At 55.8% G+C, this 26,756-nt stretch overlaps 2 protein-coding genes across 2 annotated transcripts in view; one reads left to right on the top strand and one right to left on the bottom strand.

Annotated features, from left to right (window-relative positions):
- The first annotated feature begins 595 nt into the window (after positions 1-595).
- Positions 596-2,818, top strand: FAM181A (family with sequence similarity 181 member A). Its single transcript, XM_065872720.1, has 2 exons — positions 596-701; positions 1,415-2,818. Exon 2 carries the CDS (start codon positions 1,501-1,503, stop codon positions 2,377-2,379), a length of 879 nt encoding a protein of 292 aa, XP_065728792.1. The 5' UTR covers positions 596-701; positions 1,415-1,500; the 3' UTR covers positions 2,380-2,818.
- Positions 2,819-7,104: 4,286 nt separating this feature from the next.
- Positions 7,105-26,756, bottom strand: part of ASB2 (ankyrin repeat and SOCS box containing 2) — a 43,124-nt gene continuing 23,472 nt past the window's right edge. The window contains exons 4-10 of the mRNA XM_065872270.1: positions 25,763-25,929; positions 24,755-24,910; positions 22,479-22,724; positions 19,304-19,475; positions 11,641-12,205; positions 10,542-10,695; positions 7,105-7,808 (exon numbers count right to left, since the gene is read on the bottom strand). Coding sequence (XP_065728342.1) covers positions 7,672-7,808; positions 10,542-10,695; positions 11,641-12,205; positions 19,304-19,475; positions 22,479-22,724; positions 24,755-24,910; positions 25,763-25,929 — 1,597 coding nt within the window. The 3' untranslated portion in view covers positions 7,105-7,671. The remainder of the gene's footprint in view (positions 7,809-10,541; positions 10,696-11,640; positions 12,206-19,303; positions 19,476-22,478; positions 22,725-24,754; positions 24,911-25,762; positions 25,930-26,756) is intronic.

Below are 26,756 nucleotides of genomic sequence, written 5' to 3'. Positions count from 1 at the left end.
GAGGGAAAGAGGGAGACAGAGAACAGAGAGAGCCACTCAACACTCAGGGACAGCGGGGAAAGCAGCCCGCCCCGGCTCACCCCATCCGATTGTCTGTCTGCACTGGAGCATGGCAGCTGTAGGCCTGGAGTCTGGGGGAGCTTTGCCAGCCCATCTCTTCTGGGCCCAGCCCCTCCTCAATCTTGGACTTTTTAAACGTGCGCGCGCGCGCACACACACACACACACACACACACCCGCGCTCCTGCGCGCACGCGCGCGCGCGCGCACACACCACACACACACACACACACACACACACACCCCGCCCCCTCGAGAAAACAGGGAACCGAGGTCAAGGGGAGGAGGGGCGTGGAGGCCGAGAAGGAGAGTGGGCTGAAGGGTAGAAATTTACCGGGAAATGATTGCATTTGGGAGCTGTCTTTTTTGTGATGGTCCCCATGGTGACAATTTGTGACGGCAAAGAATGTGGGAACGGGGCGCTGCCGCCTGATTGGGATGCTTTGTATCTGGAGAGGCGCTCCTGATTGGCCTGAGGGGCCCCCCAGCTCCGGGGACTCGTCCTCCATTCAGCCCGCTCGAGGGCTGCACAACTGCCTCCAGCCGGACCACGGAGCTCGCCGGCCGCGCCGGGCCTGGCCCAGGTCTGCGGCGGGGAACCTGCCGGGCCGCCTCGGCGGGGCCCGGGGCCCCGCACCCTCGGTCAGTGTGGAGGTGCAGGCGTCTCAGGCCCCACTGCGTGGGGACGTGGGGCAGGCTGGGGCCTGGGGGAGGGGCGAGGTGCTGCGGGCGGCGGCCGAGGAGGCATGAAATTGCTGCAGATGCTCCTACGGGGGAGTCCCTGCTGCCCACAGCCTGCGATCAGCCTGCCAGGCAGGCCTCGGCTTGAGTGCCAGACGGGGGTCCTGCCTGTCCTGCGTGAGAACTGTGGGTGGAGCGTGGGGACTGAGGAGGGGGGTGGATGCTAGCAGGGCTGGGGGCGGGGGTGGGAGGAGGAGGGCACCGCCGGGGAGACAGGGGGCTTGGCCTCGCCTTAAAGTGGAGCGGTTGCCTCGGCTCAGAGAATGAAAACCTTGCTGGCAGGTTGTGGATGCCGGCGGCGTGGTATGTGGGAGACACAGTGGGCTCCAGCCCCAGCAATGCCACTTGTGGCTGGGTCGCCTTGGGCAAGTCGCCCGACCTCTCTGAGCCTCGGCTGCGTGTGCAGGGCAACAGACCCAAGAAGACGAAACGTGTTTGTGCATCGCAGATGCGCTGGGAATGCTTAGAGGCCTGAATGAGCGTCCCACGACCCAGGACTCTGTCCAGGGCTGAGGGGTGTTGCGGTGAGCACCACTGTCTGCAAACATGTGGCCTCTGGGGAGGGCTGAGTATGGTTGCTCAGAGAGACTCCAACGGCTGCTGTGTCCCTCCAGGTCAGCTCCGTGCCCTTCCCTGGAGCCGCCAGCCGCCTGCAGAGCCGCCCTCTTCATGGAAAGCCCCGTGCAGCGGTCCCCTGGTGATGGCATCCGACAGCGACGTGAAGATGCTGCTGAACTTTGTGAACCTGGCATCCAGTGACATCAAGGCAGCCCTGGACAAGTCTGCACCCTGCCGCCGCTCGGTGGACCACCGCAAGTACCTGCAGAAGCAGCTCAAACGCTTCTCCCAGAAGTATTCCCGGCTCCCGCGGGGCCTCCCCGGCAGAGGGGCCGAGCCTCACCTGAAAAGGGGGTCCGAGGACCGGCCTGGGAGGCTGCCCCTCGATTCTGGCCACAGTTCCAGCCCCGGCGGGGGTGGGTGCTGCAAGGAGAAGGCGTTGGGGAACCCCTACAGGGAGGAATGTCTCTCTAAGGAGCAGACCTTACACGGGCCGGATCCAGAAGCTGCCAGGCCTGGCCAGGTGCCCATGAGGAAAAGACAGCTGCCGGCTTCCTTCTGGGAAGAGCCACGGCCCACCCAAAGCTACCCCGTGGGGTTGGAGGGGGGACTGGGCCCCAGGGAGGGACCTCCCTATGAGGGTAAGAAACACTGCAAGGGCTTGGAGCCCCTGGGGCCCGAGACAGCCCCAGTGCCCGCATCCCCAAGGGCACCCGCTGAAAAGGAGCCACTCAAGATGCCTGGGGTCTCCCTGGTGGGCCGTGTCAATGCCTGGAGCTGCTGCCCCTTCCAGTACCATGGACAGCCCATCTACCCAGGCCCTCCAGGGGCCTTGCCTCAGAGCCCACTCCCCAGCCTGGGCCTCTGGCGGAAAAGCTCGGCTGCCCCCGGCGAGCTGGCCCACTTCTGCAAGGATGTGGAAGGCCCCGGGCAGAAAGTGTACAGACCCGTGGTTCTGAAGCCTATTCCCACCAAGCCGGCCATGCCCCCGCCCATCTTCAACGTCTTTGGCTACCTCTAGCCGGGCTGGGAGGGCCTTGGTCCCCACCGCTGGCCTGCAGGGGTGTTGGAGACCCCGGGAGCTCTCCTGGTGAGCAGTGGGCTGGGCAGTGGTGTAGCCTCTTGAGAGCCTTCCCTTTGTGTGTGGGGGGGAGGGGGAGGGCAGGATCGGGGCAGGGGCTTCTCAGGCAGTTGCCCAGCCAGCCCTTGCAGCCTTGGGAGCGGTGGAGCCGGGCTCGGCCGGCCCCTCTCCACCCGGGCCAGAGCCCGACAGATCACCTGCAGGCCTGTGCAGACCTCAGTCGGCGGGGCGTCGCTCTGGCCTGCCAGCCGTTCCAAAAGCCAGAGTTACGCACCTGTGCATCTACCACCCACTGTGGAAGCCAATCTCAGTTCTGTTCTTCTTGTTCTTTGTAAATATTAAGACGGCTAAAAGAATAAAGACATTTCTTTTGCAGTTTTCACATCTTGGGTCCATGAAGTTGAATGGTCCCCAGGCCTAGGACATGCTAGCTGGCCCAGATGGAGGGCCACCTACAGAGGCTGTGGGGGAAGCCTGGAGTGGCCTAGAGACCTCTGTGATGTCTGGGGATGGGCACTGGGGCCCAACCGCTCAATTCCAAGGAAGGAGGGTGGAGACAGTTCACGGGAAAGGAGTCTCTGATTCCCCACGCCAGAGAACAGAGCGGGGAAGGTGTGGCTACCCAGAGGGTCCAAACTGCTCTAGAGAATAGGGAGGCTGGGACCAGGGCAGGGGGACCTGTGCTCCTGGCTCTGCCGTGCGATGTGGGGCTGGAGCCTTCCTCTTGGGGCCTCTGTGCCCCACCTGCAGGATGAGGGGTGGGATGAGAATGGTTCCCTCTGCAGTACCTTCCACTCCAATCACAGCCTCAGGGCAGAGACTGGGCCAAGACCAAGCAGGAGCAGAGCCCCTTGTGGACAAAACAACTGGCTGTTTGACCAAACTGCTCCTTTTTTCAACATAGTCTTTGGTTCTATGTGCATGGGCAAAACCATCACCATCATGATGTCTAGCTCATTCAAATTCCTAGGTTACCTGCCAATGGCTCTCTTCCCGGGCCCGATGCAGTCCCTGGCACACCCTAGGTGTCCTGCCAATGGAATGATGAGGGCCTCTGCCTGTGACAATGCACAGAGGCGGGCACTGGTGGCGGGGAGTGGCCCTTGGTTTGGCCCCAATAGTGCCCAAACCAGCAGCCTTGGGAGGTGGGGGGCCGGCAGAGCCAGAGCCCGAGGGATCACCCACATGCCTGTGCAGACCTCAGTCGGTGGGGCAGTGCTCTGGCCCGCACCTCACACTGGCCCAGGATCTGTGCTGCTGTGTGTGGCGTGGCTCCGTGGCTGAGAGCGTAGGGGCTGCCATGGGCGCTAAGCGGCTCATTTCATCAAAACACAGTTCTCACGACCGGGACAGGTGCAGGGGACCAGCCTGGTTGGGGACTACGGCTCCCAAATCAACAGCATACTGTTGAACAAGCTAATGCCCGCTCCGTGCCTCAGTTTCCTCCTCTGTAAAGCAGGGACTAGATCAAAGATAGAAAACAGATACACCCACCACTTCTGAGTCCGAGGCAAGTATCATCAACTGGTCACATACTCTCTCTGTTGGGGCCCGGATATGGCCTCAGAATCCTTCCTAACACAAGGTCCCAGGATTAGTGATTGCTAAGGGCCCTTGCTACCCTGCCTGTTTTTACTCCAGGATTCCCCTGGAGAGGGGCGTCCACATGGAGGGGCAGCTTCACCGGGAAGCCGGTGGGTTTCTGGCGGTTTCTGCCTGATGGTCTCAGAGGACGTCAGAGCCATGAGGCCACGTGATGCCGGCAGGGTTGTCCTGAGTTATTCTCTGGCTCATGCGGTGGGGAGTCCTCAGCCAGAGCCCTTGCCTCAGGCCGCTCTGGTTTTAAAGAACAGAGAGGGGGCCTGGAGGAGGCATGTCCCCTTCTCTCCCCACCTGCACATCATTACAGAGGCCCTGCAGGACCCACTGTGATGAGGCTCGGCCCCTCCACCTTGTACAGCAGGGTGTTAAAAGCTCTAATCTGGGCCCTGCCACCAGCTAGCTGTGTGACCTTGGGCAAGTTACTTACCCTCTCTGTGCCAGAAGTCCTCATCCAAAAACTGTGATTGAAAATAGACCTGCCACATGGGTAGCTGTGGGGATGCTGTGAGTGCCGGGCACTCTAGTACTTCACAAAGGATGGAAAGCTGCACCAACCCAAAGTCACCTCTCCTAGTTATCTGACGGTGTCTGTAGGTCCTTCCACACCGACATTTCAGTGTTGTTTATAGAGTGGGCAACCCACGGGGACGGGTGCCCGGGTCATCCAGCCGCCCGCACTCCTTCGGAGAAGGAGCTCAGCTCTGGGAGGCATGTTTTCTTGGGGTGCTGCTCGAGTACACCGGGCCTGGGTCCCCACAGCTCCTCTGGGGCTCAACCTTTCCCAGGGGATACCTGGAAGTGCCTTAATTCAAATTCTGAAAGCCTTGTCTGGAAGCAGAAACCTTTACTAAGGTGCCACTCAACAGAAGCACCCGACACCATGATTTTCCACGTCGAAGCAAGTTGGGGAAAAACACAACTTGGAAAACTTCAGTATTAAAAACAAAGAAACAAAAAACAGCCGCTGTAGCAGGAGCAGCTGCTTCCCTAACCAAGAAGTGAATGGTGTTGTCTCAACATGAAACCCAGGAACTCATCTCCTGCTCACAGGCTCAGATCTCCAGCACTGGGTCAAATGTGCCCCTGCTCACGAAATGAAGACACTTGTCAGGACGTTTACTGTTTGGTGATGCTGGCTAGACACCTCTGAGGCTGACATCTTCCCAGGAGCTGGATAAGCACAGGAGTGGTGTCTGTACAGTCCTCTTGACAGCAGAGATGGTCAAAAAACGGAACCACTGGCTCAGTGTGAGCACTGACCACTCAGAACCGACCCCCCAGGGGGAAGCAGGGCATTTACGCTTTAGCTGCTGGGTGATTCGGAGGTGCGGGGCTGGGCAAGGCACTGGAGTGGAGGGGCTCTGACCAGTGGCTGCGACTGACTGGTATGGACGTACATCAATATTCTAAGAACCCAAGGCGACTCCTGTGCCTCCCAAGCCGGGCCCCACATCCTACAAATAAACGGTGCTGATGCTGAATCCAGGGGCTGAGCTCTCCCTTCCCACATCTCCCACCACCTCCTCAAGACTCACCTCCTCCAGGGGAGACCTCCCTCAGACCAGCGTCCCCATCCTGCCCAATGCCTGTGGCCCCTGCCTGTTAGGACCCTCTAGGACATAAGGCGACCTGAGAAGTGCTGTAGGTTTGAGAGTTTTGCCTGATACCCAGCCCCACCCCAAATGCCCCCAAACAGCACCTTTCTTCTCTGTCCCATCATTGACTGCCACCCCCTCTGGCTCCCAGGTCAGCAAAGGCATTCTTCAGTCAGGGCTTTCCGCTGGCTATGCACTGAGCCCGCCTTGGCCCCTTCCCCTGGGACCCTGGGGTTGAACATCCCCAGTCTGGGAGGACGCAGGTTTCCTTCGATATTTCCTCAGGATCTCTGAAGCAAGACAGCATGGGACTCTAGCCAAGCACTGCTGGGCTGGAATCCCGGGGATTTGCTGTGTGTACCCAGGCAAGTCCCTTCCCCTCTCTGGGCCTGTTTTCCCTCCTGTACCAGGAGGGAGTGGGCAAGATGTGGCCTAGTCCCCTCTGACTCCTGGCTGGGAGGTGTCATTTGTCAGACTCATCCTCTTCAGGAAGACACTGGGACTTACTGGTTCCATGGCAAGCCAGCGTGTCAGAGCCAGCAAGGCCACCAGGGGCCACAAGGATGGCAACCTGAGGCCCCAGAGGAGTGAGCCGACAGCAGAGCCAGCCTGGGACCAGTGCTCCCAGAACCTGCCCAGCTGCTTGTTTGCCAAAAGCCAGAAACTCCGTCTGACCTCGCTGAAGCCTCTCCTGGGGCGGGGGCCGGAGCAGACTCTGAGGAAGGTCACCTGCTCTGGTGTCACCTGAGTGGCTTTAACCAGTCAGGGAAGGCAGCGCCTATGAGTCACTGGGACTTCCATGGAAACAAGGCAATCTCCGCGAGCCGAGCGGGACACAGACGGCGAGAAAGCACTATAGCCGGGCCAGACCTCAGCTCTCTCACCTGCACCACCCCAAATGGGCTCGCAGCTCCTGCCGGACTCCTCCCGCACCCACGTGAGGACAGAAGGATGCAATGGGGGGCACGAGGCTTCCTGTCTCTCAAGTGTGGTGCCTTTGCAAGGGCTGACGATGTCCATCCCTCCGGCGTTTGCTCACAGGAGCCGGTATTTGAATGGTTTTTCCCAGTATCTCAGCTTTTGTAGCAAAACGGGTAAGACGTGAAGACAGTGCCAGGGGACACGTGTATAGGACAAGCCCAGGTGTCAGGAGACTTGTAGGATCTGAGACCCTGTTTGTGATGAAGCTCCAGTTTCCGTGACAACTGAACCGGGAGAGAAAAGCCAACCTTGGCTACTCCAACCACAGGGCAGGAAGCTGCCCCCTCTCCTGGGGCTGTCAGGTCTCTTCTGGTGAATGAAGGACACATTCCCTTGGGCCTTTCAGAAGCCCAAACCAAAGTGACATTATCAGGGGTCCATGTGCCCTGTCCCAGCACCTGCTCCTCCCCCACTCCTGCCAGGAGCTGGGCTAAGGACCTAAGGCCCCGGAGGGGTCTGGCAAAAGGGACTTCACCAGGCAGGGCACCATCTGTGCAACATTTATTGTACCTAAGGAAGCCCTCTGGGACCGAGGTCTCCCCGCCCCACTCCCCTGGGCCACACCTTTGGGGAGAGAGCTCAGAGTCAAGTGGAGAGTTTCCCAGAGCAAAGGGGGAGGGGCACAGGGACACTCTGCAGCAAGGCTGTCTGGGAAAGACAGACTCACCCCCGAAAGCTCTCCAGCCACAGCCCAGAGGTGGCGCCAGGGCTTCCCTGCTGGCCCCTGCCTTCCCCAGACCACCCCAAGTTCTGCCCTGGTCCCATCTCCTGGCCCCAGGAATGGAGCCTTCTGCCATCCCTGATGGCAGAGAAGGTCGGGGATCTCCTCGTCCATTTGAAAACAAACATGGTTCTTCTCCTACTTGACACATTCTGTCCTCTGCCCTGGGCAAAGCTCTGGCCCAGAGACCGGTGAGATCACGGCACTACCCCCGCTGAAACGGAGGCAGCCCACAGCCTCGTCTGTCACCAGGTCCCCTCGGATTTGGGGCCACTGCTGTCCTGACACTCAGTGAAGCAGTCTGAGGAACCACTCCTCCTCCACGTGCCCCGGTTACTGGGTGTTCTCATATTTCAGGTATCTAATCAGCCTGCCTGGGAGTGGCAACGTGTCCAAGAGTTTTATACGGTATTTCCCAATGGCTTTTCGAACTTGCAGCCGGCAAAGGTGAGCCAGGGGTCTTGGAGGTTCTGGAAAAAGGAGAGAGAGATGCTGATTCGCCATTTGCAACCGGCAGAGGGTTTGCATCTGTGACCCCTGGTTTGTGGGAAGTAGCCAACCCACGTAGCTGGCTAAGAGAGCGGGTGTCTGGACTACCCCCATGCTCCATAACCCCGGCCCCTGCCAACTGAAAAGACGTCACCCCGCATTCGTCTGCACAGCCTAGGGAAGTAGTAGGGCAGGTACCAAACCCATTTTACAGGTGAGGGCTTAGCGGGGATCACACGTGGGACTAGAACTGGCATTTCCTTTGTCCTGTGCCCCCTCCTCTACACACCAGCCCAGAGCCCGCCCCTCCCCACAGCCTTAGCAAATATGACCTCTTAAGTGCCTCCATGCATGGAATTCAGCTCTGGGCTCTGGGGGGTGCAGAGAAGTCAGGGTCAAGGGGCAGGGACTGGGCAGCTTCCAGCAGGTCCCAGAATCCTACCGTGCTACCTCCTCCAGGAGGCCCCCGGGATACCTCATTCAGTGGAGTTTTCTCACCTCGGGGGCAGGGGGAGCGGGAGAGAGAGGTAAGAGCAGGGCCTGATGCATCTAGTAATTCATTTCAGCCCTGGGAACAGGGTAGGTATTTGCTGAATCAAAGAATGCCATTCATTCATTCAACAAACACATGCTGACCCCTTCACTGTGGCTGGCCCCGTGCTCGGGCCAGAGATGCAGGGGTACCCACTCAGGAGCTTTGGGGAAAGGCTTCCGCACCAGATGGCGCATCTGAGCAGGGTCCTGATGGGTGGGTAGGAATCTGCATGGTGAGGGAGGGAGGCAGGGCATTCCAGGCAGGGGAAGTAGCAGTGCCAAGCCAAAGAGGCCACCGCCACTCAGGGAAGATCAGGGTGCAGCAGGAATGAGGGGGGAGTGGGGGGAGGCCAGCCAGCTGCAGGGCTGTCTCACTAGCTGCCCCATCACGGCCCTGCTGACACTTCCGCTGCCCTCTGATCTCAGGACAGAGGCTGCCCTCTGGGGTGCTCAGCCCTGCTCTCGGCTGAATGAAGTCTGAGCTTGTGGGGAGGCAAAAGGCCACTGGGTAGGCAAAGGACACAGGGCCACCAGGGCTGGTATCCTGGCTGGCTTTGAAGTCTCTGATGTCAACGTCACAGCATTAAATGAAAACGCACGTGGGAAAGTGTTTCGCAGATGGAGGGTGGGCTTTAAAGTAACCGGAAGAAGTATTGGTTAAGAACTATTTGTTCTTCCTGTTAATAAATGTTTGTAGCACACTAAAGGGTTCAGCATATTTTTTTCCCATGGACACAGTTTAGTTGGAAATTACCCTTCCCAGGCAGGGCTTGAGGAGGGGACAGTGAGAGGTGGGACGACATCTAAGCAAGGACCGCTCTATTCTCTAGTGGCCTCTAGTGGCCAGTCACGGTGATGGCAACCAATTATTCATTAATTCAAGGAACGTTTGTTTATTGAGCATCTAGAGTTCCCAGTGAGTGGGCAAGTCCATCCCACCCTCCCCCCGTCCTCCGCCCCCTCCTCCTCCCCACTTTCGCCAGCCCAGTAACTTTATTAAGGGCCTCAATTCAAGAGCTCCCAGGCATTTGTGCAAATGGAAAATCCTACGGCAAGTGTGGGTTCAAAGGGGCACAGGGATCAAGGAGAACCTGGCAAGTCAGAGTTGGGGCACTGGGCTGTGGGACAACTGGACAGGTAACGAGGCAGCGTCTGCACCTGGGGACAGCAGCAGCAATGGTGGGATAATAATAACTTTCTGTGGGTCAGCCTCTGTCCTACGTGATTGACAAGCACTTGGGTCAGAGACAGGACTGTGCCCCCTAGCGCCAGAGAAAGCCCTGGGGCAGCTGGATTGCCTCGGGGCAGGCATCTCCTCAGCATCGGCTGCAGCACCCAGTTCAACTGGCTCTGACGCCTCACCTGCCCATAATTTCTGACAGGAATTCTTGGCCTGACTCAGCTAGGCTGCTCCATCTACACTGCAAACAGCTGCTGGACCGTGGCCAAAGCCCACCTCACCGTGCCAGGTACACACCCGGCCCTGCAGACACCCCAAGCTGGCAGAGCTGGATGGGGCTGGACATTGAGCCTGCCAACCTGCTCTGTTCAGACAGGGATACCGAGGTCCAGAGGGAAGTCCTGCCCACGGTCACCCAGCAAGCCCCTGGTTCCAGAGCTCCGGGGGCCTGGCCCCTAGACTGGTGACCTGACAGCACTGGCACCACCCGGGAGCATGCTGAAATGAAGACTTTTAGGCCCCTTCCCAGACCTGCTGAGTCAGACTCTGCATCTTTAAACAAGATGCTCAGGGGCTTCGTGTGCACTTTGCAGTTTGAGATGCCCTAGCCCATAACTCCCTCCTCCACCCCACCACCCTGCTTCCCAGTGGCCCATAATCCTGGGCGACTTACTCTAAAGGTCCTGATACCCCGCGGGGAGCCGGAGTTTTTGTTTAAAGCACCCTAGAGAGATTTAGTGGCGGGATGTTGGGGTCGATCAAACCTGGGTTTGAAGCCCAGCTCTGCCACTAACTAGCGGTGAGACGCTCGCCAAGTGACAGTCTGGGGGTCAGGCTCCTCACTTACAAAACGAGGAATCACGGAGCCACTGGATGTGACACGCAGCACAGAGGCTGGCACGAGAAGGTGCTCATCAAATGTCAGTAACAGTCACAGGCCCCGAGTCCCGGCCTCAGTCAGGCAGGGTGAGCTGCCGGCCGCAGCAGTGACAGCCCCTACCTGCTTTCTCCTTGATGACAGCCCAGTCCTCGAAGCTGTCAATGTGCTCCTTCAGCCGGGAGCAGAGCTGCACGTTGCCCACGTAGTCCAGGAGGACGTCGATGATGGGCCCTGCCCAGCGGCTCACCTCCGGGGCAGACAGGATCTCGCAGAACTGAAAGGGAGCACACACCAGTGCTGGGACACCCAGGACCAAGGGCACTGCCTCGGCAAGCTCATCCTACAGGTGGGAAACTGCGGCCAGTGAGGGCAGGGGACACGTCTGAGGACAGACACTGGGCACGCCCAGGGTAGAATCCAGTTCTCCACATCCACACCCTTCTCTCAACACAGGCCTACTGCTGCCAAAAGCGGGAGGTGGGCAACTTGGGCAAGTCACGTCACCTCCCTAAGCCTCAACGTCCTTGTCTAGAAAATGGGTATATGACACCAACTTCAAGGGTTTTTTTAATGAGAATTAAGGTAATATAAACATAAACTTCTCTGCACACAGAGGATAGCCCATAAGTGATGGCCATTAGCCATTGTTAATATCTCCAAGAGGAGGGTGTTTCTAATTTCCTTTTCATTTTACATTCTGGCTTATTTAAGTCATCACCATGGACAGGTCTTGCCGCTGGGGTCACTGACTTTCTGCACCTCACCTGACCTTGTACCAGCCTGCTCTCACCTCCACCCGGATCCTGGTCAATCAACCTCATATTCCAGGTGTAGGTTTGCTGGGGGCGATGAACCCCTCAGTTTTGCAGTGTTCCTCACCAATCCCCTGCTCCATTGTTCCTTCCCCAACAACTGCAGACCAAAGAAAGGCCTTAATCGCTCACGTGAACCACTAAGTTCTGCTGCCTCTAAAGCATGCTAACACCGGGTTCTGCTGCCTCCGGAGAGCGCTAAATACTAGCTTACACTCCCTCCAAAGCGCACCGACCGTGAGTTCACGCTGCCTCCAAATCCTGCTGACCATCGTCTTCTGCTGCCTCCCTAGTGTACTGCACCCCGCCTCCGGTGCACACAGCCTCGGGAGCGAGTGAACCACTAGTCCCCCCAGCCTCCGGAGCGCACTGGCCCTGGCCGCACTCCCCCACACGCGCCTTCCTACCTGGACCACGCCTGGCGCCTTGTTCGAGCCGGGCGCGTTGTTGAACCTGTTGGAGGACGACGGGGCGGGCGGGTGCGGGCCGTTGCCGTACAGGCACGAGAAGCAGGGCTCGCCGTTGCAGCCGAGGTCCATGAGGAACTTGAGCAGCGACAGGCACTTCATGGAGAACATGATGGTGGCGGGGAAGGCGGTGGGATGCGTGGCGATGTAGGCGTCGATGTTGGCGCCGTGGTCCAGCAGCAGCTGCATGGTGCGCAGGCAGCCGTGGCGGATGGCCACCAGCAGGGGGTTGATGACGTCGCGGTTGGGGTCGGCGCCGGCGAGCAGCAGCAGCTCGGTGGCGTACACGTTGTTGTTGACCACCGCGAAGTACAGCGCTGAGCTCCGCCGGTCCTCGTAGAGGCGCGCGCGCTCGGGCGCCAGGGGCGCGTTCACGTCGAAGCGCGCGCTCAGCAGAGCTTCGAGCACCTCGTCGTTGTTGCGCTCGGCGGCCAGGTGCAGCGGGCTGATGCCGCTACGGCGCACGCGCGTGCGGCTGGTCACCGGCAGCAACATCTGCACGATCCTGCGGGCGGGGCGGGCACGCGCGGGTCACGGGGCGGCCCGCACCTCTGGGCCGGACCCGCGCCCGGGGGGAGCGGAGGGGCCAGGCTCGGCCACTCGCAACCACTGAGTGAGGAGGCACGGACCCACCAGCAGGGGGCGCCGCGGAGACAGCCGTTCTCACAATTACCACTTGGGGGAGACTGGGTCTGCTTTACAGATAAGGAAACTTGAGGCTCAGAGAGCTTCCACCACCTTATCAGAATCACAGAGCCAGTAATGAGTGGAGCTGGGCTTCAAACCCACAACCCTTAGCCTCCAAAGCCCGAGTCCTTAAAAACCTCAGCCAGACTGGCCTGTGGTTTGAAGAATCTCTTGCCGACTTATTTCAGGCGAAGGAGTGTTGCCCATTCCCAGCTCAGTTATCTGAAGGAATCCATTAGAAGGCCCCCAAACCTAATGACTGTCTGGGCTACTATCTTCAGGAGGCAGTAGAGCCACATCGTGAAGCATGGAGCTAGACCCTGCCCTGCCTAGGTAGGCTGGGGGTGTGGGTAGGCGTGGGCGGGCAGGGACAGCCATATCCAAGGGCTCACTATGTGCCAGGAGACATCCAAAGGCTTTACAAACACTATTCAGTTTAATCTTTACAACACCCCATAAAGTATGTCTTGTCATTCCCTTTTATCCAGATGAGAAAACTCAATGCTCAGAGCGGTTAGGGGGCTTGCCCAGGCCATACATCGGGAGACACAAACCAGGATTTATACCCTCCTCTGACTCCAGGGCTGAGCTGTCCTGCATCTCTGTCTTGCTGCCCTGAGGCCTTGGTGGAGCCACCAGGTCCTGGGGGACAGGAGGGGACAAGTCTGTCTGGCCCCAGCCTCTCCTGCCCCAGACCCCAGTTAGTCCTCAGTGACCATGAGGTCGCCTCCCTGGTCCTGGGAGTCTCAAAGCCTCTTCCCCTGAAGGCTGACTCTAGCCTCTCCCAGGCTCTCTGCCCTGCCTGTGGCTTGGAGAGGGTTGACCAGCTGCGGCTGAGGCTGGAGATTGCTGCCAGCCCTGACTCTGCTCTCTTCTGGTGAATCAGGGACTATTCTCAGCCCTTAACCTACGCTAATCTGTTACATCCTCCCAACAGCCCTATGAGATGTGTACTAGCATTAACCTCATTTACAGAGGAGGAAAGAGAAGCCCAGGGACACACAGCCAGTAGGTGATGGAGCCAGGATTTGAACCCAGCTAGTCTGATTCCCCCTAGAGTGAGGAGCGCACTCTTAACCGCTCCTCTGCTTCTTGTGTGGCAGTCAGGAGACAGCTGCTATGTCACAGGGTTTTACATTCTTCACAACACATTACTTGCCTGCCCCATTTTATCTTCACTGCAGGCTGTGGAGGTAGCCAGAGTGGATCTGTGGCCTTCTTTGTAATAGGCGGGGCTCAGAGGGATGAAGTGACTGATCAAGGGCCATAAAGCAGTTCTAGGGCTTGACCGCAGGAATCCTGACCCCTTGTACTTGCTGTCTTCCCCTAGATCCCTGCCACCTGCCAAGCTCTTGCCACTGATGTGATTACAGACCCTAACCCACACATTCCCGGCTGACAGGTGACCTTGTGTGGGCTCCAAGGAAGTGGCCATGGCAGGGCAAGCAGGTGCCACCAGGCCCATTCCCGCACCTCTTTGCCTCCTGGCTCTTGGGCTCCTGGGGCTTCTGCCTTCTTAGAAATGTGATGCCAGGGACCTCCTGTTAGGATCTCAGTGGAAAGTATTATTATGGTTAGTGACGCTGTGTTTGCTTAAAATCTGCCTCTCAAACCTCAAAAGGAAATTCACACACCCGGGGGGGCTAATTGCCTCCTAATTTCTATTTGTGCAGGCTCAGGAGGCCTGACCTCGCTCTGTTGAGGTGCTGGTCAAAGGCGGGGGCCGGGGCCTCAGCCTGGACCACAGCCATCGCCAACAAATGCTCCCTAACAGCCGTAACATGCCCAAGCACGGGAAAAACAGCGAAAGGGACTGCCTGGGGCCACTGGCCAGATGGGCTGGTATCTCTGGCAGGTCACAGCTGGTCTCCACTGGTCCTTTGCCGAACCAAGGGGAAATGGCAGAAATGTGGGAACGTGACTGGACGTTGCCTAGAGTCCCAGAAAATAACACAGTGAAATTATCTAATTGTCGTGCGCTTCTGGAGGACTTGGCCAAGCTAAGAGTAAAGGTAATGCCGGGCGGGGTCTGGAGATCAGTGTGTCCAGCCTCCCATTTTACAGAGGGTGAAACTGAGACCCGGGTGTGGGGTGGGAGGTGGAGGTTGGACTGGAGGTGGATGGCAAAGCCAGGGCAGAATGCAGGCGTCAGAATGCCCAAAGCCAGGCCTTTCCATGATGCCCCAGTCCCCCTAGGCCTGGGGAGTGTTGGTCGCCCCACTGCATGTCATCACTTCTCTCCCACAGCCCAGCTGGTGGGAGGAGGGCAGGAGGACGAGGGGGAGACCCCACAGGACAGACTGGGACGTTCCCATTTCCCCCACGGGCAGGTCCTGGGACCACAGGTACTCAAAATGCACCTTAAGAAGAGAACAAATGTACCCATTGCCTGGCAGAAACTTTGGTGTCTGGGAGGCCTAGTTCCCTGTCCCTCTCTTCTCCTTTCCCCAGCACGGAGGCTGCACCCACCAGCTCAGCCTCCTGGGTCACCGGGTCACGGTGGAGTGACCTCTGCCAGCATTCAGTATAAATTTGACCACGGACTTGACTTTCACGAGAGAACCAGCTGCCCACAAATGGCTCTGCTCCCAATACCACTGGTAGCATTGTGTCAACCTGGCAGTGTGTGTGTGTGTGTGTGTGTGTGTGTGTGTGTGTGTGTGTGTGTTGAGGGAGGATTACCTCTTTTCTGAGCCCTTATGGCTCCACCAGTGGAGAATCTGCCTGAGGGTGTTCCCGAGGGCACAGTGGGACTCCTGCCCACGGGGGATCCCTCTGGGGGAAAGTCTGCAGCTCTTCCCCTGGGAGCTGGAGCAGAGGAGCAGGTCCTCCACGAAGGAGGAAAGCAGGCCCACTGCCACTCTGTGCCACCTGCTGGATGAAGCAAGCCTGGGGTCTCTGGGTCCTCGGAGAGAGAGTGGAGCTTGCTGAGGACGCAAACTGCGTGCTCTCAATCCCTGTGCAACTCAGAATCCCTGAGGGAATGATGAAAGTGCAGGTTCCTGGGCCCTGTCATTCAGGGCCCAATTCAGCAGGTCTGGGGAGGGGCCCCGGAATCTGACGTGGGTGATCTATGCATCACGCCTTGAGAAACTTTGCTGCAAACCTTCAGTTTCCTCCAGAAGGTACAAGCAGTAAACCGGTTTCTGGAGGGGATGGGGTTAGAGAAAGGGGCCTGTCCTCTTATTTTCTGGGAGGACTTGAGCGCTGAGCCTCAGTTTCCCTTTTAATTAACAGGCATGCTAACTTGCTTATGAATGTGTTGAAAAATGCATTTTAATTTAATGTATTAAATGTTCTCTATTCTGCCTTTCCCAGAAAGAGTTTTAAGTGGCTTGCAAAGGTAATATAAATTAGAAGTAAAAGAGAAAGGATATTTAAAAATTAGGGAAGGGCCAAAATACAAGTCAGTATTATATGTCAGCCACAAACTACACATTGGTTCTCCCCTGGGATGCCTGGTAAAAGCACCTGAGAGCTTTTAGAAATCCTGCAGCCCTAGCCCCAACCCAGATTGCTTACAGCGATATCTCTGAGAGTGGCGCCCAAGCCTCAGGGTTTTAAGAGTTCCCCAGGGTTCCAGCGTGTAGCCGAGGTTGAGAACCAGTGGTTTCAGTGCTATTCTAAATTCAGTTTAAAGGGATCCTGCGCCATCTGCTCTTGTCTAATACTACTTCTTAATAAGTCTATCTTTGGGGCTGAGTTTTAATCTCATAAGGTGTCTTTGCTAAACTGGAAATGAAAAATAAGAAAAAGTGTGTCTTGGGGCTTCCCTGGTGGCGCAGTGGCTAAGAATCCACCTGCCAATGCAGGGGACACAGGTTCGAGCCCTGGTCTGGGAAGATCCCACATACCGCGGAGTAACTAAGCCCATGCGCCACAACTACTGAGCCTGTGTGCCACAACTACTGACCACGTGCGCCTGGAGCCCGTGCTCCGCAACAAGAGAAGCCACCGCAACAAAGAGTGACCCCTGCTCGCCACAACTAGAGAAAGCCCGTGTGCAGCAACGAAGACCCAATGCAGCCAAAAATAGAAAAAGATAAATAAATTTATAAAAAAAGAAAGAAAGAAGAAGTGTGTCTTGGAGGTGCCTAAGACTTTGGGGTCTTGGGGTCTCCTTTCTCAGCCACGCCCAAATGTCACGCCCTCCAGTTAAAATTGCTGAAGGCACCATCTGGCGAGCACCAAACTCAGATGCTGGAGCCACTTTCCATGCTACGGACAGGCAGGGCGTCCTGGCAGGTGGTGAGTGCGGAATGCCTAGGGAAATTCACATCAGATCCCCAAGCAGCCGAGGGAGGACAGCGTGAGAGGGCCACATGCCACGTGCCCAGAGAGTGAGTGCAGCACTTGGGGCTTGCCTGGCCGCGGGCCCTGCCAGGTGGCAGGAGCTGCTGGGAGTCGGCTTTACTCCTTTGTAGGGCAGCCGTCAAAAGGTGGCCTGGCCCCCTCAGTCTTGGAGTCGAGAGGGAACTGAGGTCTGAGAATGGAGGGTGAATAACCAGGGAAATGGCTTTGGGAGTCAGCGCGAGTCCAAAGCGGGAGACTCCAGGAGAGCATAAGCCATTCACATTGGTGGTTCCAGAGAGGCCCAGCCTTTCTCCCTGGCCATCCTTAGCCACGCCCAGTGCTCTCTCAAACTCCCCACCAGCTGGGGCCAGACTGCTGAACTCTAGTTCCACCTGAAGGCACTGGGCGTGACTGGAGGATGCCAAGTGACAGTCCCAGCTCGGCCACTCTCTGGCAAGCCACTTCCCATCTCTGTCCTCTGGTCTCTCCTCTGCAAAATCAGGCTTGGATTAGATCAATGGTCCCCCCCCAGAGGTCTGGCTGGGCTGTATCTGGTTGACTCAGAGCTTTTCAGTGATAGAGACTTGGGCTCCTTCTCTCCTGGAGATTCTGGTTCCGTGTGTCTGGGATGTGCCATTTAAAAAATAGCCCAGAGTGACTGTGCTGTACAGGCAAGTATGGGGAGCCAGTGTACCAGGAGATTTCAAGGGTCAGCCCTTCTGTCTCTTTCCCTCGGGATCTCTCTGGAGTCAGGTTAAGATAACCCATGTTTGTGGACTGATGCTGGATCTTTCTGGAGCTGAAGAGCAAGATGCTATCTTGCCCACCACCTCTGCCTGACTTAAGTTGCTTTCATCCCTTCATTGGCTTCACTGAAAAATTATGGAATGTACCCTCCCTACGTAAGAGAGAATGCAGACCCAGTGAGCACCTACTGTGTGCCAGGTGCTCTGCTGAGGGCTTTATTTCCATTCTGTAGCCGCGTATATCCATTTCCCTAGTCCCCGCAACAGCCCCTAAGGCAGTGCCACCTACCTCCCATCTTACACAAGAGGGAATTGAGGCTCAGAAATGTTAAGCAAGCTCCCCAGGGCCTCAGGAGGCATTCAAACCCAGATATGTCTGCCTCACGGCCGGCTACTTGGTCCAGAGAAGGCGGGGTCTACCCTGTGCATGTATGGGGCATGGAGCGGGGAGGGCATCCTTGGTTGGTCATTTGTGCGGGTACCTACAGAGCAGGGCCTGGGGCCCCTGAGGGTCAGCTCTGTCTCCTTGTGTCTCCACTCCATTCTCCAGGATGTCACTCTCACCCCCATTTCCCTCTGCCTTAGCGGAGACCACCCACACTCTCCAGCACGCAGGATCTTCTCCCTGCTGAGGACAGGGCTGCATTTCCCAAAGTGTGTCATCTGGGGTACACGAGATGGGATTTTAGGTAAGAAGGTTTTTTTATTAATTATAACTTGATAATTTTAACAATTTAATAGTGTGATAAATGTTCCCTTTCGAAAATAGATTCATTTAAAATAATAACGTCTTGAAAGGAAAATACTAAGAAGTGAGGGTACGGATATCTAAAATCAGGAAGAATGTCTGTGAATGCTCAAAGTTTGGGGAACACTGGTCGAATGGAAATTACTGGGCCCTGTGCATCCTCCATGGGCAGCTAGAGTTCCACCTCCCAGGCGAGTCTTCCCTGACCCTCCAGCTAGTGGTGGTGCAGGTGGAGGTTTAACAACTTGCTCTCTGGGGGGAGGAGGGGCCTCTGATTTCTAACAATCATTAATTTCCATGGTGTAAATACTCTTACCATGGCCATTTTCAGACTACCAATGTGATCAATCAGCTCACAGGAGCTGTACAAGCCAGCTCTAGCACTCCTCTGCTTCCAGCCCATGCTAGTCTCTAGGACCACCACGGACCTCAGCTCTTCATGCTCTTTCATTTGTCATGAATGTGTGTGTGTGTGTGCGTGCACCTTCCATCCCACCAGATTGCTCCCTGAAAACTTAATCTTCTCTCATCTCACTCAAAGTACCTAGCACATAGCAAGTGCTTAAGAAAAACTAGCTAGTATCAGTGGTACTATTTGTATTATTGTAGGTATCCCCTGTATGCCTGCTAACTGCCTAAGTGGTTATCTTTGCATCCCCAACAGAAATATCCACTAGTCCAGACTCATATCTGGCTTTCCGTGTGGAATCCAGTAGACGTGACGTTTGGAACAGGTGAGTTCCTGTCATTTGCAAGCTGAGTGACCTTGGGCAAGTCGCTCAACCTCTCTGTCTTAGCTTCCTCATTTGAGAAAAAATGAAGATAATTGTATCTACCTCAGTAGATCTGTTAAAAGAATTATGAAAAGTACAATTGTTAAAAGAATTAAACACATTTCTAATGTAAAGTGCTGGAAAGTGCCATGTAGGTGTTGGCTATTATTATTGTTCCTGGTCTTGTAAGCATTCACTCTAGCTTGCTGACTGCTGAGGGGTCTTCCTCTTTTCCACCTAAAGTGTGGCCTGGGCTCTGACCTCTCCTGGGCCTCCCTACCCCCGTGGGCGGGGCATTCAGAGGAATGGGTGGGGTGGGGGAGGAGCCTCGGGGCGGGGGCTGGGCCTGGGCTGACCTGTAGTTGCCCTTCTTGGAAGCGATGTGCAGCGGGAGTATGCCATCCTTGTTGGCCTTGTTGGCGTCGGCACCCTGCGACAGCAGGAACTCCACCACCTTCTCGTGCTCGTTCTTGCAGGCCTCGTAGAGGGCAGATGCGTGGTCGCTGGCCTGTGTGTTGATCTCAGCACCTGGCAAAGGAGAGGCGGATGGGTGAGTGATCAGGGCGGTCACTGTCCTTGATGTAACGCCCACCTCGGGCTGGCTGCTGCTGCCCTAACCACTGTGATACATTGGATCACCCAGAGGACCTCCAGCTCCTTTCTGCTACATTGAGACCCGCTGTCTGCCATCGTGAGCTGCAACAACGATGCCGGGATTTACTGAGCGCTTGCTCTGTGCCAGACGCTGTGCCTTACCTATGCTATCTCTTTGAGTCCACAACATATTGTAACCCCATGCAATCAGTAACAACTCGATCTCCATGTCACAGACAAGGACGATGAAGCACAGAGAACCTCTGCAACTGGCCCCAGAACCCCCAGCCCATAAGGGAAGAGCCAAAACTTGAACCCCGATGATCCGATGGCAGAAGCCTTGACAGATGGTCAGATGGCAGAGACCATGCTCTCAACACTCATTCCACCTAAAAGGATCCAGATCCTGCCCTGAGGAAGGTCCTCACAGCTCTAGGAGGGCACAGAGCCTCCTCGTAAAGAAAACCCTAATAATTTTATTCGTTGGGGTTTGCTCTTCCCTGCCTTCCATTTCAAGGAATAAGAGAGGAATTACTTCTTGTCTCCTCTGAAGGAAACACTACACCGTGCTGCAGGAGGGAGGAGTCCAGCCTGGTGACAGTCTCCCGTGAGCCCAGTCCCCTACGCCTTCTCCGTCTCTTGGTGGTGATGGAGAGAATGCAGGGGTTTCTCTGCAAAGAGCGGTGCAGCCTGTTCCCAGTCCCTCCCTATTCCGGAAGGAAATAGAACTGAGACGGCAGTGAAATGTCAGTAAGGGCTGAAATCAAGAGCATCTGTTAACCACAGATCCCCTCTCTCTGGGCATCCAGCTTATCACAAGCTTTCTTGTAATTTAAAATTTTTGATGACTGATTTCTGGTCTAGCGGAAAGAGCACAGGCTTTCATGCCAGACAAGAACCAGTTGAAGTTTCTGTTTCATGCTTTACAAGCTCTGTGGCCTTGGGCAGCCTTTAGGAGCCTCAGTTTTCTCATCTGTTGACCAGGAATAATAGTACCTACTCAACTGCAAGGAGTAAATAAGGCAACGTAAGCAAATATCCGCTATAGACTGAAACACTCATGTTCCCTGAAAACTCTTACGAAACGTAATCCCCGGTGTGATGCTATTAGAAGGCAGAGCCTTTGGGGGGTGATTAGGTTATGAGGGTGGAGCCCTCATGAATGGGATTAGTGCCGTAATAAAAGAGACCACAGAGAACTCCCTCACCCCTCCACCATGTGAGGACACAGAGAGAAGATGGCTGCCTAGGAAGTTGGGACAGGCTCTCATGGGACACTGAATCCACCTTGATCTTGGACTTCACAGACTCCAAAACTGTGAGAAATAAACCTTGGTTGTCCGTAAGCCACCCAGTCTGTGGTATTCTGTGAACTAAGACAACCTCCCCACCAGGTGGCTGGCACAGAGGGGCTGCTCAGCAAATGCGAGTTCTCCAGGATGGAGGGGCCGGGGCGCTGAGGCTGGTTCTGCCTCCACCCCGAGGGAGACTTAGCCAGCGGCTCTGACACTGCCAAGCTCTCAGAGTCAGGCTCCCTGGAAGCCTGGACCCCGCCGGCCTCCGGCAAAGCTGCCTGCTCACACAAGAAAAATATTTGCATTTGCAAATGGACTCAGCCCACAACGGGAACAGACCCTGACTCGGGGCTTCAGCGGGAGAGCTGGGCAGAAGTTTAGCGTTAGCCAGTTCCCCTCGCCTGTCCGCTGAGCACCCTGCCCTTTGCCCAGCCTCCTTTCCTGGCTCCCAGGACCCTCCCTGTGCCCGTTTGTCCTCAGGCTGGTCAGCCCAGATATGTCCCCGGCGGCAAGGAACTGCCCTGGGTCTGTTTTCCCAACTGCTCGGGTGCGTGCTGCGTAGGTGGTTGCTTATCCAGGCCAAGCCCCAGGATGGAAATTCTCGAGGCCTGGGGCGGGGTGGCGGGGTGTGAAGCGCATGCAGTTTGGAGTCAGATGGACGCAGTCGGAGTCCAGGCTCTGACTGTGACCAATCATTTAACCTCTGCGAGCCTCGGTCTCCTCATCTACAAAACGGCGTGAGGACACTCCCTACCTCTTAGGGCTGTGGAGGGAACCCCACTGGCTTCTTGTGCTCATGCTTTAGTGCAGTGCCCGGCACACAGTGGGTCCTCAACAAATGATTCCAGCTCAGCCCCAGCGTCTGGCTTACCTCTGGGTTCTCTGTTGCTCAAGTGGAAGGGTCACTTCCCATGGAGAGAGAAAGGAAATCAAAAGTGTTCTTGGGGTAGGTCAGAATATAATACTCTTTAACCAAAAGAATGTCTGCCAAAGTCTTGGAGTCTTCTGTTACTGGGACGTGATATTTCAGGCAATATTATTTTATTTTGTCCCATTAAGTGAACAAAGATTTTTCAGAGGCAAGGAGTGCAGAGACCAGGGTTCAAATCCCAGTTCTAATTTTCCGTGAGACCTTGGACAAATCATTTTCCTATTCTGGTCCTTGGTTTCATCACCTATAAAGTGAGGAGGTGACCTAAATGTTGTCTGAAGTTCCTTCTGGCCATGATAGAAGAGAAGTGGTTAGGGTGTCGGGAGACTAAGATTCTGGCTAGTTCTATCACTAATTTGCTACGTGATTATAGATAGATAAGTCCCTTCCTCTTTCTGGGCCTCAGATTCTTCATTTGTAAAATGAGGTTGTTGGGCTAGGTTAGAGATGGCTAATATACAGCACGTGTGCCACCCCACTCCAAGTTTGTGCCTAATTGCAGGGATCACTTGTGGAGCTCAACATTTCCGTCTGAGCCTAGACACAGCCTCAGAATCCTTCTCAACACAGTACTCCCGGAAGATAGCATCACTCAGTCAGAGTATATCCATAGAGGACCCCTAAACTTGCCTTTCCCTTAGAGTTTGTCTCTGAGGTCCTTCCCAGCTGTGCCCCTTGGGAACTCCATGACCCAGGGACCCTAGCACTCACCGTGTTTGGTCAGGAACCTCAGTGCCTCCAGCTGCCCACTCTGGGCGGCCACGAACAAGGGGGTGATGCCATAGGCATTCTTGGCTTCCACCTTAGCACCTCTGCTCACCAGGATCTCCATGACCTCCAGGTCATTGCGAGCAACAGACTCGTGCAGAGCCGTCCAGCCTCGGTTACAGCGGTGGTTCGTGTCTGCGTTGTACTGCACCAGAATCCTCACCGCCTCCACGTTCTTGCGCTCACAGGCTGTGCCCAGGGAGAAGCAAGATGGTCAGCAGGGCCCCGGCAGGAGCTGGCCAGTCAAGACTTCATTCATTCGTTTGTCCATCTACCCATTCACTCATCAGCCATAAGTGGATTCACTCAACAAATATCTACTGGATCTGCACTAAGTTTCAGTCTCTGCATAAACCACTAAAAGTGATGGTAATACGAATCAGAATTAATATTTGCTGATATGTATCTGACACTGGTTATGTGCCAGGCACTCTATTCTAAGCACTTCTCACAATTAACTAATTTAGTTCTCCCAACCACCCTTAAAGGATGTAGTGTTTTTCCCTTTCACAGATGAGAGAAGTGAGGCACAGAGAAGTTAAGTGACTTGCCCAAGGTCACACAGATAGTAAGTGGCAGAACTGGGATTCAAATCCAGGTAGTCCGTTCTGGAGTCTCTGTCCCCTGGAAGGTTCCGGAATGCCCCTACCTCATCTCCCTTTCCAGTGTTACCTGCTTCGGTCCTCCACGAGCCAGAAGGGGAGGAGGAGGGCAGTGCCATCGTCCTGATCAAAACACTTCCTCAAAAGCTACTCACTTAATTTGGGCTAAAATCTATCTTCTGAGTCTGCTCAAACGTCCCGTATAAGCCTCACCTTGCAGTAGGCCCTAAATGCAGCCTTAGCACTGGCAGAGCTATTACCAGGGAGGCTGGGCACTTGTCCAAATTAACCATCTCTAGAAGCTTCTCTGAGTCAGTCAGAGGGGGTGGTGAGAAGGAAGGGGGGCTGCCTGTGTAGTGTTTCAAACAGGACCCCAGGCTTTGTTTCCTCACCTGTAAAGCACAGATAATGGAACCTTCCCGAGAGGATGCCGTGGGAGGGTGGAGTGAGGTAGCACACAAAGGCTCTAGGGTGGAGCTTGGCACATAGTGGAGCTCACGCGGGACCAGGGCCCAGGCTTCAGCTGTGAGTCACCCAGCATATTGGGCGCTCTCTCTGGGTCAGCTGAGGCTCCAGGTGATGGCTCCAGTGCCGGGGGGACATGAGTTCTAGGGAAGACACTTCCATCACAGGTCTGCAGTGGACCTGGTTCCTGCTGCCTATGGAATGTTCCAGGTGCTGGATACCAGACACAGGGAAAGTTGGAGATTTCTGTAGTTTTTCAACGTGTAAAGGTCCTATCATTTTTGCAAGCCCCAAAGCTGATTGCTTAAGCGTATAGGCATGAACTGAACACTTGATCGTGGAGTAGTTCAGAGTGCGGTGCTGGCATCCAGCTCGCGGAGTTTAGATCCCAGATCTGCCCTTGCTGGCTGTGTGATCCTGGCTGCCTCATGTCAGTTCTCTGTGCCTTAGGGCTTCATCTGTAAAATGGGATACTAGCATCGCCTACCTCGTACGTGGATGGATATGAGGGTTAGAAAAAAGAACAGAGCCTGGTACTTAGTAAGCACTCAGTAAATACCAACCGTCATGAGTATTCGGATTTTGACCCTGGGTACTGCCAGGGCAGCCAGTGAATGTCCTTGGATGATGTATTGGGTAAGCCAGGAGTGTTTCCTTTTCTCGAACATCCTGGAGGTACAAATTCCCTCTCACGCCTCTTTGCTTTTGCCTATGCTGTTCCCCTTGCTTGTCCAGCTGGTAAATCCCTCCTATTCAGGCTCAGCTCTGGGACCCCCTCCTGCGGATGCCCTCTTCCACATCAGGGCCCCTCCCCAATGTTCCCAGGTGCCTTGTGCCAAGCTCTTCAATGCCAGTAGCTAACTATTACATCATCTGCGAATCGACGCCCACCAGATGGGGAGAGCACATGGACACGGACCGTATCTTTTCATCTCAGGGCTCTCAGCATGCCTGGCCCATGGGAGGACTTGGGAAATGTTGACTGAATATGTACATGAATGGATGGTTCAACTATGTAAGTTATACATCTAAATGAGGCTGTACCATCAAAGTAGACCCCCTTGGGGAGTTGTACAATTTGCAAGCAATCCTCCCCATTGCCCACCTAGTTTCTGGACCCTCCCTCTGGGAAGCCCATCCCAGTGGGCTCACCTTTGTAGAGTGGTGTCTCTCGGGCCTTGTTGGAGATGTCGGGCTCAGCCCCAGCCTGGAGCAGGGATTGGAGGCAGTCCAGGTGTCCCCTGCATGTCGCCAGGTAAAGGGCCGTTTCCTCCTGCAGAGTGCGCTGGTCAATGATTGCCGGGTATGCTGGGGAGGATAGAACAGGAAATTCAAAAGGAGGAAGATACCCACCTCCCCCTCCAACACGGGGGTGGTCCCAATTTCCTCCCAGTTCCAGGGACAGATGGGAGCGGCGTCCACCTGAATTTACCATCCACACTGCCACACTGCCCTGGCCTTGGATTCAGTCACTTTCACAGGGCTGTTTCAGCTTCCCGGTCATATTAATCCAGCTCAGATGCCACCTCCTCTGGGAAGCCTCCCCTGGTTGAACCCCCTCCTTCTCCGAATGACCCTGTCTTTCCCTTACACTCCCACCAGCCACTGCCAGAAGTCTGTCTCATGTAGTCGCTCCTGCCCTGGAGTGTGGTGGGCTGCCTGGGGTCCGTGCTTCTTGAGAGCAGAGGTAACTCCTGCCTGTGGGTGTTACCCATCCACATCTGGCCTGGGGGAGAGCCGAGGCTCAGAGAGGAGACATGATTTGCCCAGAGTGTCACAGCTGCTGGAGACGGCCTTGGCAGGGCACAGGCACAGCTGCGGTATTTTCCACACCAAATCAGCCCCTGGAACATTCTCGAACAAACTGGCAGTGGCTCTCCCACAAGTCAGCCTTCCCTCATTCCTTTTCTAGGAATTAGGCCCTCCTGTCCTGGGAGGCCTGGAGAGGTGGCGGGATGGGCGGGGCAGCGCTGGCGGGATGGCTTGCTTCCCCAAGCACTTCCTTGCTTCCAGCTTGATGACTTTAACTCTGCACGCGGGGTGGTAACTTTGCCTTGCCCCTTTCACTATGGTTGTGGTGAGGCAAAGCTCCGCAAGGAAAGTGCCCTTGTCCGTGCGTCCGTCCCTACCCGTGGCTGCGCACAGAGCCCAGCGCCTCACCTTGATGCAGCGCCTTCAGGCAGCTCAGCTGGCCGTAGTAGGCCGCCTCGTGCAGCGGCAGCCAGCCCTCCTTGTTGGGCTCTGCGAGGTTCTTCCCCGCCTTGATCATCGCCTTCAAGGCCTCTTCATCGCCTTCCTTGATGGCCTTTAGCACAGGGTCCACGGGCCTGTGAGAGCAAGGGGCAGGTCATTCCTCTGGACTGGGGCAGGCAGAGGCAGGGCCAGGTGGCCTTTCTCCCAGAAGGAAAGCAGGGCCTGCTGGTGACCAGGAGTGGGGCTGGCTGTGGGATCGCACAGTCCTGCTTGGCCCTGCTGCTCTGGGACAGGTGCTCAGCCCCTGCAGCCGTGTCCTCTCAATAAGGAGAATAATTTTTCCTAACCCACATGGGCGTGCCCTGGGAACTCGGCCCTGACCTCGGCCCTGACCTTGGCCTCTCTGACTCTCAGCCCCGTCACGGCTTCCTCAGCCTGCCTGTGACCGGGTCAGCCTCTCCCTGCCTCCAGTCCTAAGCCCTCAGCTAACCACTGGCTTTTACATGTCTTTGATTGTTTGCCCACTGTCTGTCTCCCCCACTGGACTCTGAGCTCCAAGACCACAGGGCCCGTGTCTTTCTTCTATCCCTTATGATTTGGTTCCCACGGCCCAGCTCAGTGGCTGGTCCATAATAGGTACTTAATAAATACTTGCGGCTTGAAAGAAAGAGAGAGAGAGAAAATATGAAAGGAAGGGAGGGAGAGAGGAAGGATTCAGAATTTAAGAACCCTGACAATTATTTCACTCCTTCATCCCTTCTATTTCCAAAAAGACAGCCTCTTCCCTGTTAGAGGTTTGCTTGTGTCTTTGGGGATTGTATTTATATCTCTTTCAACACAGTCTTTGCAATGGCCTCCTCTGAGCGTTTGGAGGACGCACTGGCCTAAGAAGATAAAGGTGAGGGCTCTGGATCGGGCTTTGCCAGTGTTCCGTCCCCCTGTGAGCATCCCTGGGCCTGGA

The sequence above is a fragment of the Phocoena phocoena genome, chromosome 2 (assembly GCF_963924675.1).
Source record: "Phocoena phocoena chromosome 2, mPhoPho1.1, whole genome shotgun sequence".
Classification (NCBI taxonomy): domain Eukaryota; kingdom Metazoa; phylum Chordata; class Mammalia; order Artiodactyla; family Phocoenidae; genus Phocoena; species Phocoena phocoena.
Note: the sequence above shows the minus strand (reverse complement) of the source record. Positions and strands in the feature narration are given on the sequence as shown.

Coding starts and splice junctions, on each gene's coding strand:
- FAM181A (XM_065872720.1), top strand. CDS start 1,501: ATGGCATCCGACAGCGACGTGAAGATGCTGCTGAACTTTGTGAACCTG.